The 16,819-nt window shown below is 48.9% G+C and overlaps 1 protein-coding gene across 1 annotated transcript; it reads left to right on the top strand.

Annotated features, from left to right (window-relative positions):
* The first annotated feature begins 4,551 nt into the window (after positions 1–4,551).
* FZD8 (frizzled class receptor 8) lies at positions 4,552–8,483 on the top strand. Its single transcript, XM_061178526.1, has one exon. It carries the CDS (start codon positions 5,338–5,340, stop codon positions 7,405–7,407), a length of 2,070 nt encoding a protein of 689 aa, XP_061034509.1. The 5' UTR covers positions 4,552–5,337; the 3' UTR covers positions 7,408–8,483.
* The last annotated feature ends 8,336 nt before the right edge of the window (positions 8,484–16,819 follow it).

Here is a 16,819-nt window from a genome sequence, read left to right on the forward strand (position 1 = left end):
TCCATAAGCCCTTCAGAAATGGGATTCAACACAGTTTCTCCCATATTATTTAAGTTTGTCAATATCAGAAAAGTTACATGATATAAGACTCAAAAGAAAAACAAAAAAACTAAAGTTCCAGAATTGTATTCATGTTTTTAAGGAAGTCTCCAAAAGGGAGGGGAGGGGCTTAACAAAAAGGAACTAAGGAGTTACACTACACAGTTTATACACATTATAAATAAAACAAGTAGTAAACTGTTTGACATTTAATTCACACCACTGTACAGAGTACTTCAAAAGGAAAAAAAAAACGCAGATATCAAGGTTTTCTTGGATCTAGATCATACTTAATTCATAGCCCTGAACAAAATACTCTGGAAGACTAGGTGTGTTGGTAAATGATATTGCTTGAAAGTTCATTTCAAATAGTAACATGTGGCTGACTGCTGTGCCTGCTCAATGGCCCTTCTCCCTTCTGTGGCTTTTGTGCCACGAGAGCCTGTCCCCATGGGCTGCCCACCAGACCCTCCCCTGCAGAGCCTTCCTTGCAGCTACGAGTGGTGTGACAGGTTCAGACCAGTGTGACCTAAAGGGAAGGATTTTCTTCTCTAATAGTGGGAGGTCCTGCCACTCTTCCAGCCTTGGCTGCTGTCCTGTGAAAGGTGATGATTCAGCAGTGGCAGGCCCCATGCCACCCAAGGGGAAGCCAAGAGACCAGAGCAGACATGCAGGCCTAACACCACTGTCCCAGTGTGAACCAATGATGGAACTCCCTGCCTCTAGATGTATTGATATGTGAGATTAGCTGTGTCCTTCTTGGCTCTGCCAGTTTTACTTAGGCAGTCTTTATTCACCTGAAAGTTCCCAAACTCATGCACAATGCATCCTATCTCATAAGAGTTTCAGCATCTGGCCAATATTTCAGTGTGAATGAGGAAAAAAAAATCAGTGATTGATTTTTAAAACATATTTTACAATAATTATCAAATTAAATGACAGTGCAGCTGCCATTTTCCAAAATGGCAGCTGCATGTCAAGTGGGAATCTGATTCCTGGCTAGTGGCACCTGTTTGCCTCAGTCACCTCCATCCATTTACAACTTAGCCTCGTTACAGCAGACACAGCAAGGAGTACTTCCTCCTGACAAAGTCCTTTTCCTGCTGGTGGAGACAATGGAAGCTCTTTAATGGAGTTTATTATTATTATGGAAGGATATAAAAGTAATCTCACCCATTTTAATTCTAACAGAGATTGAAGCAAGACCGGTTAACCTCTACCTTTCCGTCCGTCTATGGTTGGGCGACTCCAGACATAATCCTTTGAAAGGCAGATTCTAAAATAGCAAGAAACCCCAATATTACTAGATAGAGTTTAATATTCTCTAATAATATAGACTTGGATCGTTTCCCTGAAAGATGCTTTTATATAATGCCTGAGACATTTTATTAGTTACTAAAGAGTTCTCTGTTTAACCTCCGGAATGTATCATTTTTTTGGTATATGTTAGGCACACTCTTGGATCAAGAGTCTTAGGTTGGACTTTTAAATTAAAATCCACTGAAACATAATTTTGCCAAAGTTTCTTAAATTCACGACTTACAATATATTGATAGTCTCCTATCTCAACAGGTAGCTGATATTTTGTAAAATCCCCTCCTCTGGGTTAGATTCATGCCTTCAACTTGTTTGGGCTATTCAGTAACCAGACATCTGTTCAGAAATCCCTCTAGAAAGTTTCCTACATTATTTATGTCACTGCTAAAGCTATTTCCCCTCCCTTAAAAAACAGCTGCTTTATATACAAAAGAAAAATCATTATTTGGCCAGAATGTTGATAAATGATTCTAGTTTCTTTTCGCTGACCCATCATTGCCTTTTATACACTAATTGGCTTCCTAAGCCTCTTCTGCTCTCAAAGATTGCCAAGCAGCCATTTAATTTAATAGTAAAATTTAAATGCGATTCTTCTATTCTCTCAATTAAAAGTAAATGTTTAATGATTTTATGTAAATGGTTTTAATCTCACCCCCAATAGCTTATAACATGATTTTTGAAAGCTCTGAACTTTTTGTCTGCTTTTCTCCTGCAAGCTTAATATATTTCCCCCAAATTTCCACATTCCACATCATCAAAGCGTTCATCTTCTCTCAAAAGAATAAAGAAAAAAAATTTAAATGCCAATTAAAAGCCAAAATCAACTATTTTCAGCCTCAATTTTCAAATGTCAGTTGGTTTTTACCCAATTCTAGTAAATTTATATAGTATAATTCTAAACTCCACTATTTGACACTTCCTGCTGAAGAAAATCAAAAGAAACTTTTCACCCTCTATGTTGCTTTTGGAACCAAGCCCCTCCTATCTGTGGTCACTGTGAGGCAGAGCCCAGGCTGGTCCTTAATATGGGGGATTTGCCTTCCCTGCTGTGCTTAGAATCTTATCTCCAGGTATGACCTGCTGTTTCTCTGCAGTTGAATGTTCTGGAGGATGGCCATCTATGAACAGGGTACCAACAGGAGAGAGGTGACTTTCTACATTCAACAAACCATAGAGGGAATTCTGATTAGGAGGAGAAGGGAAAGAAATCCATAAAAAGACCAACTAACAGCTGAGTCTTTGCATTTTTGAAAACTCGAGATCATTTTCTGCTGAATCACTGAATCAGCTAATATTTCTGAAGCCTTAGAATTTCTGATTCCTACGGAGTTTAGTTTTCCTAAAACAAAAATGGGAAGTGTTTTGTTTTGTTTTGTTTTAGTATAAAGAGGTTCTAACTAGACTTCAATTTAAAAGAAAAGAGAGAAAGACAGTGGGGTATAACCACCGCCTGGTGGATATGCCTAGAATTCTTGGTGAAAATACAGAACTTGCCAAAAATCAGGGGTGGGGTTGGGGTGTGGGGGGAGATTCTGCCTCTCTATTTAGAATACGGTTGCTAAACTAAGCCAGAGGCAACAGTAGGAGGAAGACACAGGTTTCTGCCACGCTGTATCTGCATAGCAGCGACTATACTATACAGATGCTGCTAGTTATTTTTGTTTCATGACGAGTTGTTTGTAAACAGATAACCACCTACTACCACCGCCACCGTCCCGCACACCCCCAAAAATATGACCAGGCCTCAAACGTGCCTTTAGCTCTGCTTCTCCTTCGTCCCCACATCCTCAATAACTTTAGTTTTCTAGCTGTACGTTCCTGCTATGAAACCTGACAAATAGCAAAAATCTGGAAAGAGAAAGAGAGAAAGAGGAGAAAAACTAAGGAGAGGTAGGAACGAGAGGGAGAAGGGAGGGGGAAGAGGAAAAGAAAGAGAGAGAGAGAGAGAGAGAGAGAGAGACGTCTGTTGCCACCCTCCTGGCTAACTGAAATGCTTGTTCCCGAGATTACAGTAATTACAGCCCCAGCGTGAGTTCCATACAAGCGCTAAATGAAACAGCACATCAATTAAAAAATAAACACTCCATTCTAGGAGAAAGACAACCCCCTGGGACGTCCTAACAAGCGTAAATGAACCTGCCAGGCCGCCCGCCCCTCGGGCCCCTCGCCTCTCGGGCCCCTCCCCGTCTAAGGTGGCTGCGAGCTGGCGGGGGCCGCGCTCGCTGGCCGCGTCCCCAGACGCTCGGCCCCGGGCGCACCGCGGAGACGTGTCCGCGCGTCCGCGCCAGGTCCCGGCGCCGCCTCCCACGGCGGAGGAGGAGGCTCGGGCAAAAACATGTCAACTTTGGAGAGATGTATATATGTTCCAAAAGCACGAGGTGAAGAGGGAGAATCCAGCCGCAGAGTTTCCAGTCTGGCCTATTTACAAGTTTCTCTTTCTCCCTTTCTCTTTTTCTTTCTTTCTTCTTCTTCACTGTGTCCGGATGCTTTATAGATATTTTACCTCACCTAATTAGCAGAACTCCCTTTGAGATCTGTACTGTGACCCCATTCTCCAGGTAAGCAAACTTAGGCTCCCCCACGTCCCTCAACGGAGGCGGGAGGAGACCCCCCCCCGGGCCCGCCCCCGGGCCCGCGCCCCTCGCGCGCCCGCGTCTGGGTTCCCGGGCACCTCCTCCAGGGCTGCCTCCGGTCCAGCCCCACCAGGCAGAATGAACTGCAGTCGTTCCACTCCTCCCGCATTGCCAAGCCTCCAAGACCATTTCCCGGGTCCCCGCAACGTCCCCGCGCCCTCGCCGGCTCGCGGAGGGGCGGGCGGTCCCCTCGCCAGCAGGTCGCCCACGTTTGGGAGCGTAGGAAACAGGGGCTTGACTAGTTCGAAACGGGCCTCCGAAAGCGCTCACTGCATAAAGCCTTGTCCCCAGTCCCCAGGCGCAGGCTCGGGGAAATGGAACCCCGACCTCAGCCCCACTGAGCGCCGTGGGGACGGTCGTGGCAAAGCCTCAGTCTCTGCGGTCAATCCCAAGGTTATCCAAACTCCGGCCGCAGACAGCACTCACGGCCGCGCGGACAGCCGGGCCCGCCCCAGGAAGGCTGGGCCTGGGGAGCGCGCAGACTCCGCCCCCCGCCCGGGATTGGCGCGCCGGCCGCGGGCGGAGACCGAGTCCGCGCCGTATAAATATTCATGAGCCGGCCGGGGCGCAGCGGGGTCGGAGCGGGAAGTTGGCGAGGGGCGCTGCTCCCGCCGAGGAGGAGGCGGCGGCGGGGCGCTGGCGCGCCGCTCAGGTGTCCGCTCCGCCTTCCGGCCTGAATTTAGCTCCGTGAGTCCAGCGAGAAGGGGACCGCCGACACCTCGCCCTACTGCCGGCCGGAGCGCGACGCGGACTTCCACCGGAGGCGGGGCCCGTCATCCCGGCGGCGGACCGACGGACCGACGCCGGGGACAGAGGGCGGTGGTCTCGGTGGAGGCGGGCCCCGAACCCCGGCGGCAGCCGCGCGGCCTTAGGGGCGAGCATGAGCCCCGGGACGCCGAAAGGGGGCCGCAGGGGCTGAACCGGGCGCGGAGCGGCCTGGCCCAGCCATCTTGACTGCGCACAGCGGCCCGCCCGAGAGGAAACTTGCTGCGCCGCCGCCCTAGGTGCCCGGCAAAGTCACCGGCGCGCGCGGAGAAAGCGAGCGAGAGAGGGACGATGAGCCGGGGGCCGGCCACTCTGCCCTGCGAGGGCTGAGCCCGGCCGGAGTGAGCGGGGCAGACCCGGGGACCGGGGTGCCCTCCGGCAGCCACCCTCGTCTCCCGCAGCGCCGTGAGGACGCGTCCCGCGAAGGGACCAGGCTATCGGCAGACCCCCCCCCCCCCCGGGAGAGGCAGGAGAGAGCCCGGCAGGGCGCCCTCTCTCCCCTCCTCCGGCGCTCTTGCAGGATCTCCCAGCGCCCCTCCGCGCGCCGCCCGGAGGGCGAAGGCGCGTGGCCGAGGCGCGCAGCATGGAGTGGGGTTACCTGTTGGAAGTGACCTCGTTGCTGGCCGCCCTGGCGCTACTGCAGCGCTCCAGCGGCGCTGCGGCCGCCTCGGCCAAGGAGCTGGTGTGCCAGGAGATCACCGTGCCGCTATGCAAGGGCATCGGCTACAACTACACCTATATGCCCAACCAGTTCAACCACGACACGCAGGACGAGGCGGGCCTGGAGGTGCACCAATTTTGGCCGCTGGTGGAGATCCAGTGCTCGCCCGACCTCAAGTTCTTCCTGTGCAGCATGTACACGCCCATCTGCCTGGAGGACTACAAGAAGCCCCTGCCTCCCTGCCGCTCGGTATGCGAGCGCGCCAAGGCCGGCTGCGCGCCCCTCATGCGCCAGTACGGCTTCGCCTGGCCCGACCGCATGCGCTGCGACAGGCTGCCCGAGCAGGGCAACCCTGACACGCTGTGCATGGACTACAACCGCACCGACCTCACCACGGCCGCGCCCAGCCCGCCGCGGCGCCCGCCGCCGCCGCCGCCGCCCGGCGAGCAGCCGCCCTCCGGCAGCGGCCACGGCCGCCCGCCCGGGGCCCGGCCCCCGTCCCGCGGCAGGGGCGGCGGCGGGGACGCGGCTGCGCCCCCCGCGCGCGGCGGCGGCAGTGGCGGCGGAGGCGGGAAGGCGCGGCCCCCTGGCGGCGGCGCGGCGCCCTGCGAGCCGGGCTGCCAGTGCCGCGCGCCCATGGTGAGCGTGTCCAGCGAGCGGCACCCTCTCTATAATCGGGTCAAGACGGGCCAGATCGCCAACTGCGCGCTGCCCTGCCACAACCCGTTCTTCAGCCAGGACGAGCGCGCCTTCACCGTCTTCTGGATAGGTCTGTGGTCGGTGCTCTGCTTCGTGTCCACCTTCGCTACCGTCTCCACCTTCCTCATTGACATGGAGCGCTTCAAGTACCCCGAGCGGCCCATCATCTTCCTCTCGGCCTGCTACCTCTTCGTGTCCGTTGGCTACCTGGTGCGCCTGGTGGCGGGCCACGAGAAGGTGGCGTGTAGCGGCGGCGCCGGGGCCGCAGGCGGGGCGGGGGGCGCCGGGGGCGCGGCGGCGGGCGCGGGGGCGGCGGGCGCGGGCGCGGGCGGCCCGGGCGGGCGCGGCGAGTACGAGGAGCTGGGTGCCGTGGAGCAGCACGTGCGCTACGAGACCACGGGCCCGGCGCTGTGCACCGTGGTCTTCCTGCTCGTCTACTTCTTCGGCATGGCCAGCTCCATCTGGTGGGTGATCCTGTCGCTCACGTGGTTCCTGGCGGCGGGCATGAAATGGGGCAATGAGGCCATCGCCGGCTACTCGCAGTACTTCCACCTGGCCGCGTGGCTCGTGCCCAGCGTCAAGTCTATCGCCGTGCTGGCGCTCAGCTCGGTGGACGGCGACCCGGTGGCGGGCATCTGCTACGTGGGCAACCAGAGCCTGGACAACCTGCGCGGCTTCGTGCTGGCGCCGCTGGTCATCTACCTCTTCATCGGCACCATGTTCCTGCTGGCCGGCTTCGTGTCGCTCTTCCGCATCCGCTCGGTCATCAAGCAGCAGGGCGGCCCCACCAAGACACACAAGCTGGAGAAGCTCATGATCCGCCTGGGCCTCTTCACCGTGCTCTACACCGTGCCCGCCGCCGTCGTGGTCGCCTGCCTCTTCTACGAGCAGCACAACCGCCCGCGCTGGGAGGCCACGCACAACTGCCCGTGCCTGCGGGACCTGCAGCCGGACCAGGCGCGCCGGCCCGACTACGCCGTCTTCATGCTCAAGTACTTCATGTGCCTGGTGGTGGGCATCACGTCGGGCGTGTGGGTCTGGTCCGGCAAGACGCTCGAGTCGTGGCGCGCGCTGTGCACCCGCTGCTGCTGGGCCAGCAAAGGCGCGGGCGCGGCGGGCGCGGGCGCGCCGGGGGGCGGCCCGGGGGGCGGGGGCCCGGGGGCCGGCGGGGGCGGGGGGCCGGGCGGCGGGGCGGGCTCCCTGTACAGCGACGTCAGCACCGGCCTGACGTGGCGGTCTGGCACGGCCAGCTCCGTGTCTTATCCAAAGCAGATGCCATTGTCCCAGGTCTGAGCGGAGGGGAGGGGGCGCCCGGGAGGGCTGGGGAGGGGGCGAGGAGACCGAGTGTTGCCGGGGGGGGGAGGGGCACTCGGAGGCAGAGGGTCCCCCCCTTCACCGTGTTGATTGCTATTAGCATGATAATGAACTCTTAATGGTATCCATTAGCTGGGCCTCGCTTAGAACAAAGTACCTGGCATTGAAGGCTCCCAGACCCAGCCCCCGTTCCTCCACCGACGGGCGAGGAATTCCTCCCGCCAGGCGTTAATTTGTCTTGGCAGAGGAGCGTGAGCTCTGCTGCCGCGTTTCCAGGACCCAAGGTTTGGAGCCTTCGCTGGTTGCCATTTGCTGAGCTAGAAGCCAGACCTACAGATTTCACCTGAGGGACCTAGTTTCCGCCCTCGACTCTCCTGCGTAAACCCTCACCCCTAACACGTCCTAGAGGAGGGATGACCGCGACCTAATGGGATTGCACGGTTTGGGTATTCTTAATGACCAGGCAGATGCCTTAAGTAAACAAACAAGAAATGTCTTAATTATACACCCCAAGTAAATACGGGTTTCTTACATTAGAGGATGTATTTATATAATTATTTGTTAAATTGTAAAAATGTGTAAAATATGTACATATCCAAAGATATACAGTCTGTACATTTTCTGTAAAAAGTTTAGAGGCCACCCCTGTAAGAACAAATATAAGTATTCTATTTTGGCAATAAAACGACTTTTGATAAATGATTTAAACATTGCCCTCTCCCCCTGCCTCTCCTAAACTGTTAAACCTTGAAAGTGCTTTTTGCTGAGGGCCCGTTGGAAACACGGACATTTGCTACTTCCTCATTATGTACACTGCCCTTAGGCATGGAGAAAATGACCTGTTAAACTCTAGTTCCTAAGTTGTTAGCAAAGTTGAAATATCACTATTGAACTGAAATCAAGATTAAGATTTCGCACCTTTCCCGAGAAGGTGGTGTTTTTTGAATGGTAGCTCATTTCTGATCCATGGATAACGACACTCACCTTAGTGTCTGTAAACGGAACTTTTGCAAGGCACTGATTCCACTCTGTCTTATTTATCTGGTATGATATCACTAAAGGCTTCAAACTCCACGTTCATTTCTCACGTCTGTGATTTTGAAAGCACCTGCTCTTCCAGGACTGAACACACTGCTGAAGGGTAGGGTAGAGGTTAATGTTTTAAACCATCGATCACACTTTACAGTGTAAGTCACTCGACAATTTGGTGGCAGAGCAGGCGCTCTTTACTGGATTAAACTAACGGGTTAACATCTTAATAACCTTCCAGGCTTGTGTATATCACATGTGCTGCTTTTCCTAGAGAAAAAGCTATTGTTCCTCTGTCAAGACTAAGCTAATTGATTTGAGCTGAAGGCTGTTGAATTAGCAGAAGAATGCTTTGGCAATTGTTGAACTTTTTACCTGTCTGCCTAGTGGCTCAGCACACCATTCCTTTAAGAGGAGCCAAATGAATAGGGTTAATCTGTAGGGAACTTGGTCTTTTGAGTTTGAAAAACTTTGATCTTTTCTCCTCTCCAAATGTGCTGTATAGTCTGAAGTTTCTTTCCCTGCGGCCCGGCTCCTCTTGGTGCAGACCAATTGGCCACCGCGGAGCCTTAAAGTTCTTCCATTAAAGGGATGTGGGACTTTTACTTTAAAAAGGAGAGAGAGCGAGGGAGAGGAAGACTTGTAACAGTTAGTGAAGACCAGAGGCACAAGTGCGCGCAGCCTTTTAAACAGCTTTCCCCGGCATTGTTAGCCAGCCTGCAGGCAGCTAGGCATGGGTTGAAGCATTATAGAAAAGGGCTCTGAATGCCCTACAGGTGGTCTGCGCACATAATCCCCCAATTTAAAGCGTTTTCCTTTGCTGGACAATTGCATTACAAAACTCCCTTCTTTTTCGCTCCTAATTGAACCAATGAACTATTATAAACTACAAGTTTTTCGTAAAAAAAAAAGAAAAAGAAAAAGAAAACCTTCAGTGCCTAAATTCTATTGACTAAATTCTGGCAAGTTTTCTGAACCGAACCTTTTAAAGCACCGGAAGTAAAAGCTTCTTCAGCAGACATTTCTCTTTTTCAGATATTTTTATTCCTCTTGCTTGTTATTTTCGGACAGATTAGCAATAATTTAAAAGTAATTGGTAAGGTTGTGTGTTCAGACTGAAAAGATAGCCCCAGGTCCCTTATTAACCTGTCAATCAAGATAAGAAATGGGCAGCTACCCTGCTAATGATGGGGGGCATCACACATTGGGGGCTGGGTGGGGACTTGTTCGCTGCATCCTGCTAAGAAGTTTGTTCTCTTTACTTCTCCTAATAGGAATATTTAGTGGTTCAAAAATTTTTTTCTTTTAATGAATAGGATGGAAACTACTTCTTTGACTGATCTTTGTCATGTAAGAGGCTTTTAAGGAGGGTTTCTTGGTAGAAACATTTTGCAAATCCTTTCCAGAGTCATTCTTGGTGTTAATTGGATTTTTAAAATTAGATATACGGGAAGAACACCTACTTTAGCTATCATGCCGATTCTATTTTTTTAAAGTCAGAACCACTGTAAAATCTTCACCTCCTGGCAGTTTATATTAAAGAATTACTATTTTGTAACTTGGGTACCAGTGAGTGGCCTGCATCTAACCCATGGGGTGACTCTCATGTACTCTGTGTACATAAACCAGCCATAAACTTACACGTTCAGTTGTAAAGTTTTAAAGGCAGTTCCCACAGTCTTTATCACGTATGTGAGAAGGAGAGACAGTTAAAAGACTAACTAGCCTATTGGTTTCCAAGTTTAGCAGGAGTCTCACTATTGACATATTTTCAACTATGTGACAGTGGGAAATGGTCAACTTTGAAGTTTTTTCCTTTATTAATTCTTCAGTATAGCCTTGTAAAATGCCACATTTGATCACTTTTACAAAATGGCTACAATTCTGAGGACCGCTCTTAGGAGAAAGCTGCACCTGTCATCGCAAAGGCTGATTTTAGACACTGAGAATTAAAACAGAGCGCTAGTTCCTTGCCTTTAAACCTAAAACTTGAATTGCAAAGTTGCCAGTACCCGAAAGGTATCTATTAATGGGATTAAAAACTCCAAATTGGTTTGAGGGGTGGGAAAAGGGAGGAAGAGTATTTGGCTATCTGTGTTAGATGAATATAGATGGATCCCTCACCAGAGCATGGAGCCAGTATGAGTTTCTGAAAACCTTGTCAAATATGGGGGGACGAGGAGGGGATAAGGTTACTGTGTGGCTAGAAGATCAATGTAAATAAAGTCTAATATGGTTAAAAGCATTAGAAAAGCCAAAGCTCATTAAAAGTACTTGTGGCAGAAGTTACGTGAAACACTTTCTTTTTGCTTTATAATGAACGCAACTTGAAAGTACCACAAAACAGAGGGGAAAGTGTATTAGAAGTTTAAGGAGCAAACTTTGTCACCATTACAGTGACACCTGTATTGATGTCACCTGCATTGATGACCTTAAAGGTTTCTGTAAGTCTTCAAAGTTTGAGGGAAGGAAATCGGATTGTTTTGCCAAAAGAAAAGTCACACATGGAGCCTCACGCAGTTGTGAGCACAGGATGCGATTGAAAGCATAGTTACAAAATAGTCCCTTGAGATGCAGCACACAGCGCCCGCGGTGATCAACTTCCACACTTGACACAATACTGCCACCTGGCGATGCTGCAAAGTTCCAGAACCGGAGGATGGGCGGGCTCCCTCATTTCAATTCTTTCAACTACTGAGCCCCCCGCGGTGCAGGCCTGACCCCTGCACAGAGGGCCTGCAGCTATTTATATTCATAATTTTGAACTCTTTCTCTCAAGAAAAAGATTCCCCAAACTGCATCCGTTTAAGGCCCCAAGAGACCTCAGTTGAATTAAACTCTCGATACAACAGTTATGCGAAAAATCTAGGCTGGGTTGAAATCCAATGATAGGTCTTTTAAAAACTTGTCTTCTGAGTTACTTTTATTTCAAGAATGAGCAGCTCACCAAAGATGCACCACACCAAAACTTAATGGAAGAAAGAATAAATCGTGAAGACCGTCTGGAGGGGGGCCATGCAGTCGGCTTGTTCATTTCAGTACACGCCTTACAGTCTCCCACCATGAAGTCCATCTGTGGATTCCGGTGGATGCTCTCCAATGCCGCGCACAAACGCTGCTGGCTTGAGAGGGACGCAGGCTGTCCCCCATCGTCTAGCCAGGTGTTCGTGGAAGCACACCACGGAATAGAAACCGTGCCAGGATACAGGTCAGCCAAAGGGAAGAGAGGGGGAGGCGTCAGTTCTGGAATAGTTGAGCACAGCAGTGTGGGGAGACCAGGCCTGCAAGGAGCGCGTATAGAAAGGGACAGCTTCACGAAGCCCATGTCTGAAGGCTTCTTGCTCCTGAGGATCAGAGTGACCGGTAGGGCCAGGTGGGAGGGGGCGGCACCGGTCAAGGGGAAGGGGACCAAAGAAGATCTTAGGTCACCTGTGCGATCCTGGAGTTTTAAAGGGGTTATTGAGAACCTTGCTGCTCTGTGAACAAGGAGAAGCAGCGTGACCTAGGAATATGTGATGGAATGTGGAATCGGAAGCTGTGCTGTGTCCAGATCCACAGCCGTTCAGCACGCACACGAAGGTGCCTCATTTTCAGGCCAGGAAGCTGATGCCCGAAGCGGACTGGACTTGCCCAAGGTCATACAGCCAGGAGCAGAGCTGGGCTTAGAAGCCGCAGATCCTACGTGTCACCCCTATTTCCCTAGGCCTTTCCCACTGCCCTGGTGTCTGTGTAAGTCCCTAAGGCCACCAACCACCATGTGCATCCATCCCTCACATCAGCTCTCCTGGCTGTGTTCAGCCAGTCCCAGAATCCTACCAGAGTCCAGGTTTTCCATGGTCTGGTGCTGACCTACAGAGGAACATTCGAACACACAGCCTGAGAGGCTGCCCGGAGAGCTCCGGGAACGTTTGCCTCTCCGGCCCCTGGCTGACACGGGCCAGCTCACCTGCTCTGCACTGCCCTCATTCACAGTAACACGATAAGTGGCCAAGTTCACATTTTCCTAGTTGATACAAAGGCCCAAGGACACAGTCTGTCTTCTACTTAGGAGCTGCAGTGACTGGGAGGAAGGAAGCGGTCAGCGGCTGATGGGGTCACACCGGGGAGAGGGCCCCAAAGTGGGAGTACCGTGCCCTGGTCAGCAGAGGCCTGGAGCCTCCAGGAAGAAAGCGAAAAGCAGAGCCGCTGGGTGCTGAAGAGCCGGGCCAGAGCAGCAAACAGAGAGTGTGGCTGAGCCCCGCGGAAATCTCTGGAGGGAGAGGACCAGCGGGAAGGGAGATGAGCTCAGCTGATTTAAACCACAGACTCCAGGAGATGCCCCAAGAGGATGGTGGTACCCGGAATGGGGCGGCCAGAGAAGGATGGAGTGAAGGAGGACCGGCCAGGCAAGAGCAAAGTCAGGATAAATTTTAACTAAATGACCACGTTTTAATGGCTTTCCAAGCCTTGGGGAGAACCATTATTCACCAAGGACAAAGGTACCTATTTATAACACCTTATTTAATGCTCAGGTGAACCGTACACTAATTTAAATTAGAAAAACTCTTTCCAACGTTCATCCTCTAACAAACCTGTTTCTAATTAACTAACACCCTGGCAGTAGCTCTCACCCCTGCCTACATGCTAGAAGCACTCGGGGTGTTTCTTAAAAACACCATGTCCCGGCAGCACCCCAGACCAGCTGAACCAGAACTTCTGGGCATGGAATCTGGGAATTCAAAGTTTTCTCAGACTACCCCAGGTGAATGATTCTCATGTGTAGGCAGAGTTGAAAGCCAGAGAACTGCAATTGAAGGTGACGTTATGATCTAAAGTGAAACAACAAAATACAACTAGAAGTTAACTAAGCAAACTGCTTTTGTCATCCAATTTAACTAATTTAAATGGAAGTGGTTATTTTTTGTCACCTTGAGTAAATATTTGGGAGAGGACAAGGGTGCCCTCACCTGGTCCAAAGGGAGAACTTCATGCTATGTTGTTTTGAATGGAAGCTCTTGCTACACAGGGCTGTTTTAGATAACCCTGCTTTTTCTTTCACTTGTAATGAAACAACCAAAAACTGGGTACATAGGGAATGATTCTTTTAACCTAGAAATTAAACCCAACCTGTAAACCTAGAAGGACCCAATCATGTCGATATATTATTAGTAGAAGCTATTAAAATTAAAGATACTCTTTTTCTTCAGTAAATGTTTATTTAGTAAAACCAACTCAGCTAGAAATGAAGGTTCATCCTGTGGTGACCTGACCTGGGTGTGACTTTCCAAGACCAGGTGACCTGTCACCCTGTAGTCCTAGAGGCAGGTAGGCTGTGATCCTGAATGTATGTCACCATGTGTATCTTTAAAAGTAAACTCATACTATCTTACCTGATGCTGGAACTTTGCTCAAGTTTTAGAATTTTTCGGATAACGTTTATTCAGTGCAGAAATCTACTCTTTCTCCAGGTACCCTGAAAGAAGGGATGAGAACTTGACCAAAGACCCAGAAAGTGAGATTCATTCCGCAAGTAAACTCTGAGGTTTTCCTGAGTCTACAGAACAAGTATGATCTTAGATCTTAACTGTCAGACCTCATCCAATTTCTGTAAGAAAGAGTCTAAGCAGAGGGTCATAGGTCAAACCCATAGACAGGATACAAATTTTGTGTAATACCATTAAAGAGCATCCTTGGCTATACTTAATAGGAACCAAAAAGAAGTTAATTCCAGGAATCCGGACACAGACACTTTTGGGGGACCAAAAAACTGGAAGTTGCTAAAATGGAAGTTGTTGTTAAAAGGATCTGTTAGAACCAAACAAAAGGTATCATTTCATAGCATCGCTGGGATTAGAAATACAGGATGTAGCTGTAGACACTTAGCTTGTGAAAATGAACATATGTGTGCCCTCATTCAAAATACCCTCCTCGATCCTTGTGGTTTACACTTTATTTGAATCTATGCACTTAGGACATTGGTACAAAGAGAAGAGATTTATCCCTTGGACCTTATCCAGTCACAAGTGATTATTCACTCATCTCATCACCCAGCCACCCAGTGACCCACGCATTCTTTACCCACGTATGCTCCTTCGTTTCCGTATCAATCAAAATAAGGCTAAGTTTTGCTACAATAACAGACAACTCCAAAATCTCAATGGCTTAACGCAACAAAAAATAATTTATCAGAGAAAGACAAAAATCATACGATTTTACTTATATGTGGAATCTGAAAAACAAAACAAACAAAACAACGCTCAAAGATACAGAGAACAGATGGGTGGTTGCTAGAGGGGAGGGAGATGAGGGGTGGGTGAAATGGGTGAAGGGGTCAAGGGGTACAAACTTCAGTTATAAAATAAATAAATCATGGGGGTGTAATGTACAAGCATGAGGACTATAGTCAATAATATTGTAGTACAAATTTGGAAGTTACTAAGAAAGTAAATCTTAAAAGATCTCATGACAAGAAGAAAAGAAAACTTGGAACTTTGTAGGGTGACAGATGGTAACTAGACTTTTTGTGGGGATCATTTCCCAGTGTATACAAATGTCAAATCACTATGTTGTACACCTGAAACTAATATTATATTGTATGTCAATTATACTTCAATAAAGTAATGATAATAATTTATCACTTACACACCTCGTCCAGTATGTGTCAGTAGAGGGATTCTTTCCACCTTAGATGCCAGGTTGCTGAAAGCTTTATCTTGGCATGTGCTTCCATTTTCCCTGCATAGGTTGGAAGGGATATAGCCACTGATTCTTAAAGTTTCTGCCTGGAAATGGCAGTGTCATATCTACATGTGTCATTAACCAAAGCAAATCATATGGCCATATTACACCCCAAAGGGTGCAGGGAAGTAACCATGTGCCTGGAAATATTTATTGAATCGCAGTAACGACCACCACAGCTCCCCACAGACTATTCACCACAGTTAAGTCTGCCTTCTCCTGAAAGGAGGGAAGTAAAATACCAAAAGAACTGGACTAAGAATTTCTGTGTTCTTGCCCTAGTTTTTATTATCCATGTTTCTGGACTCCATTTTCCTCATCCATGAAATGAGGGTAATAATTATTGCGTGGCTCTTCCTTTTTTTTTTCCTCTTTTTTTCAGTTGAGGTATAATTGATGTACTACCGCTCTGCCCTTCTCACACAATTCTTCTGAGAAACAGATGACATGATCGAGAGAAAAATAGTAAATTTTAAATCCCTGTTTACAAGAAAAAGAAGAAAAATCAAGATATAAACTCCTCAATGAGATGCTTGTGACTTCCACTGTCCTTATAATGGTTAAATGTCAGTGCTTTAACCCACTCAGAAGAGAGAATTTCTATCATTTTTTAAAAGTTTTATGCTGTTCTAAAAATCCATTCATTCAACACATGTCTGTCGAGCACCTACTGTGCAGAGAGCTGGGAATCACACTGCAGCATCTCCGTGAACCACCACGATACGGGAGGGGATTCAAAGCACTGTGTTCAGCTGCAGACACTTTCTTCATGTGAAACTCACTGGAGAAAATGAACACCCCGTGGAACTAAACAGCAAGAAGAATAAAGAGGAGAGAAAAATAGAGAAGAAAGTTTATGAGAAGCAAAGTTTGGATGAAGCAAAAAAAAAAAAAAAAGTTTAATCAGAGTTGCAATAAAATGCTGCAAAGCCCATTAGCAATCCTACCTCCATACCCAGTTCCCACACCGAAGATGTGTAGTTCTATATGCTGGAAAACCTTGCCCTTCATAACTGTTACGCTGGAAAGTTGGATTTCATATGAAGGAAATGACTAAGTCTGAAATACTCTAGGTTTAAAATGACTCACATACTCTTCAGATTAATAGAACCTAACACTGTATTATGCTTTGTATATTTGCATTTCAAAATTCTCAGAGGATTTAGCAGTCTGAGACCAAAGATTGGATTTTTCCAAATCACATAGAAGCTTTTAAATCCAAGTTTATTCTAATTAAAGGATGAATGTGGTGAATTCCATGACTTTCCAGCACAATCTGTGTTGTGCCAGCTCAAGAAGGATGAATTCAAGACTAACGCAGAAGTTTCCAAGTTCAATAAAGTGAGGGTGGGCCTGCGGAAAGTCGGGAACTCTTTTCCAGGCCCCTAAAGTTACCAATTTAGTTTTACAGTAAGCTGTTCATTAGCTTGGGTGAGAAGTGTCAAGTTAACAACAAAAGCTGTTAATTCCATTTGGATTATCAGCAGTGTGATTTCCCAGCACAATCAAAAGTCTACTGACACAACCTGGGTGCCATTCTCACCCCAGTTCTAGGTGAGTCTCTGGGCCTATATTTTGCCTCCACATCTCCCATAACACCCCCATTGGACCAGCCCCCATCCAGAGGCACCCTGCTGGGCTGGGG

Source organism: Eubalaena glacialis, chromosome 2 (genome assembly GCF_028564815.1).
Source record: "Eubalaena glacialis isolate mEubGla1 chromosome 2, mEubGla1.1.hap2.+ XY, whole genome shotgun sequence".
Lineage (NCBI taxonomy): Eukaryota > Metazoa > Chordata > Mammalia > Artiodactyla > Balaenidae > Eubalaena > Eubalaena glacialis.

Bases quoted from the DNA above. Each gene is read 5' to 3' on its own strand.
- FZD8 (XM_061178526.1), top strand. From the start codon at position 5,338: ATGGAGTGGGGTTACCTGTTGGAAGTGACCTCGTTGCTGGCCGCCCTG.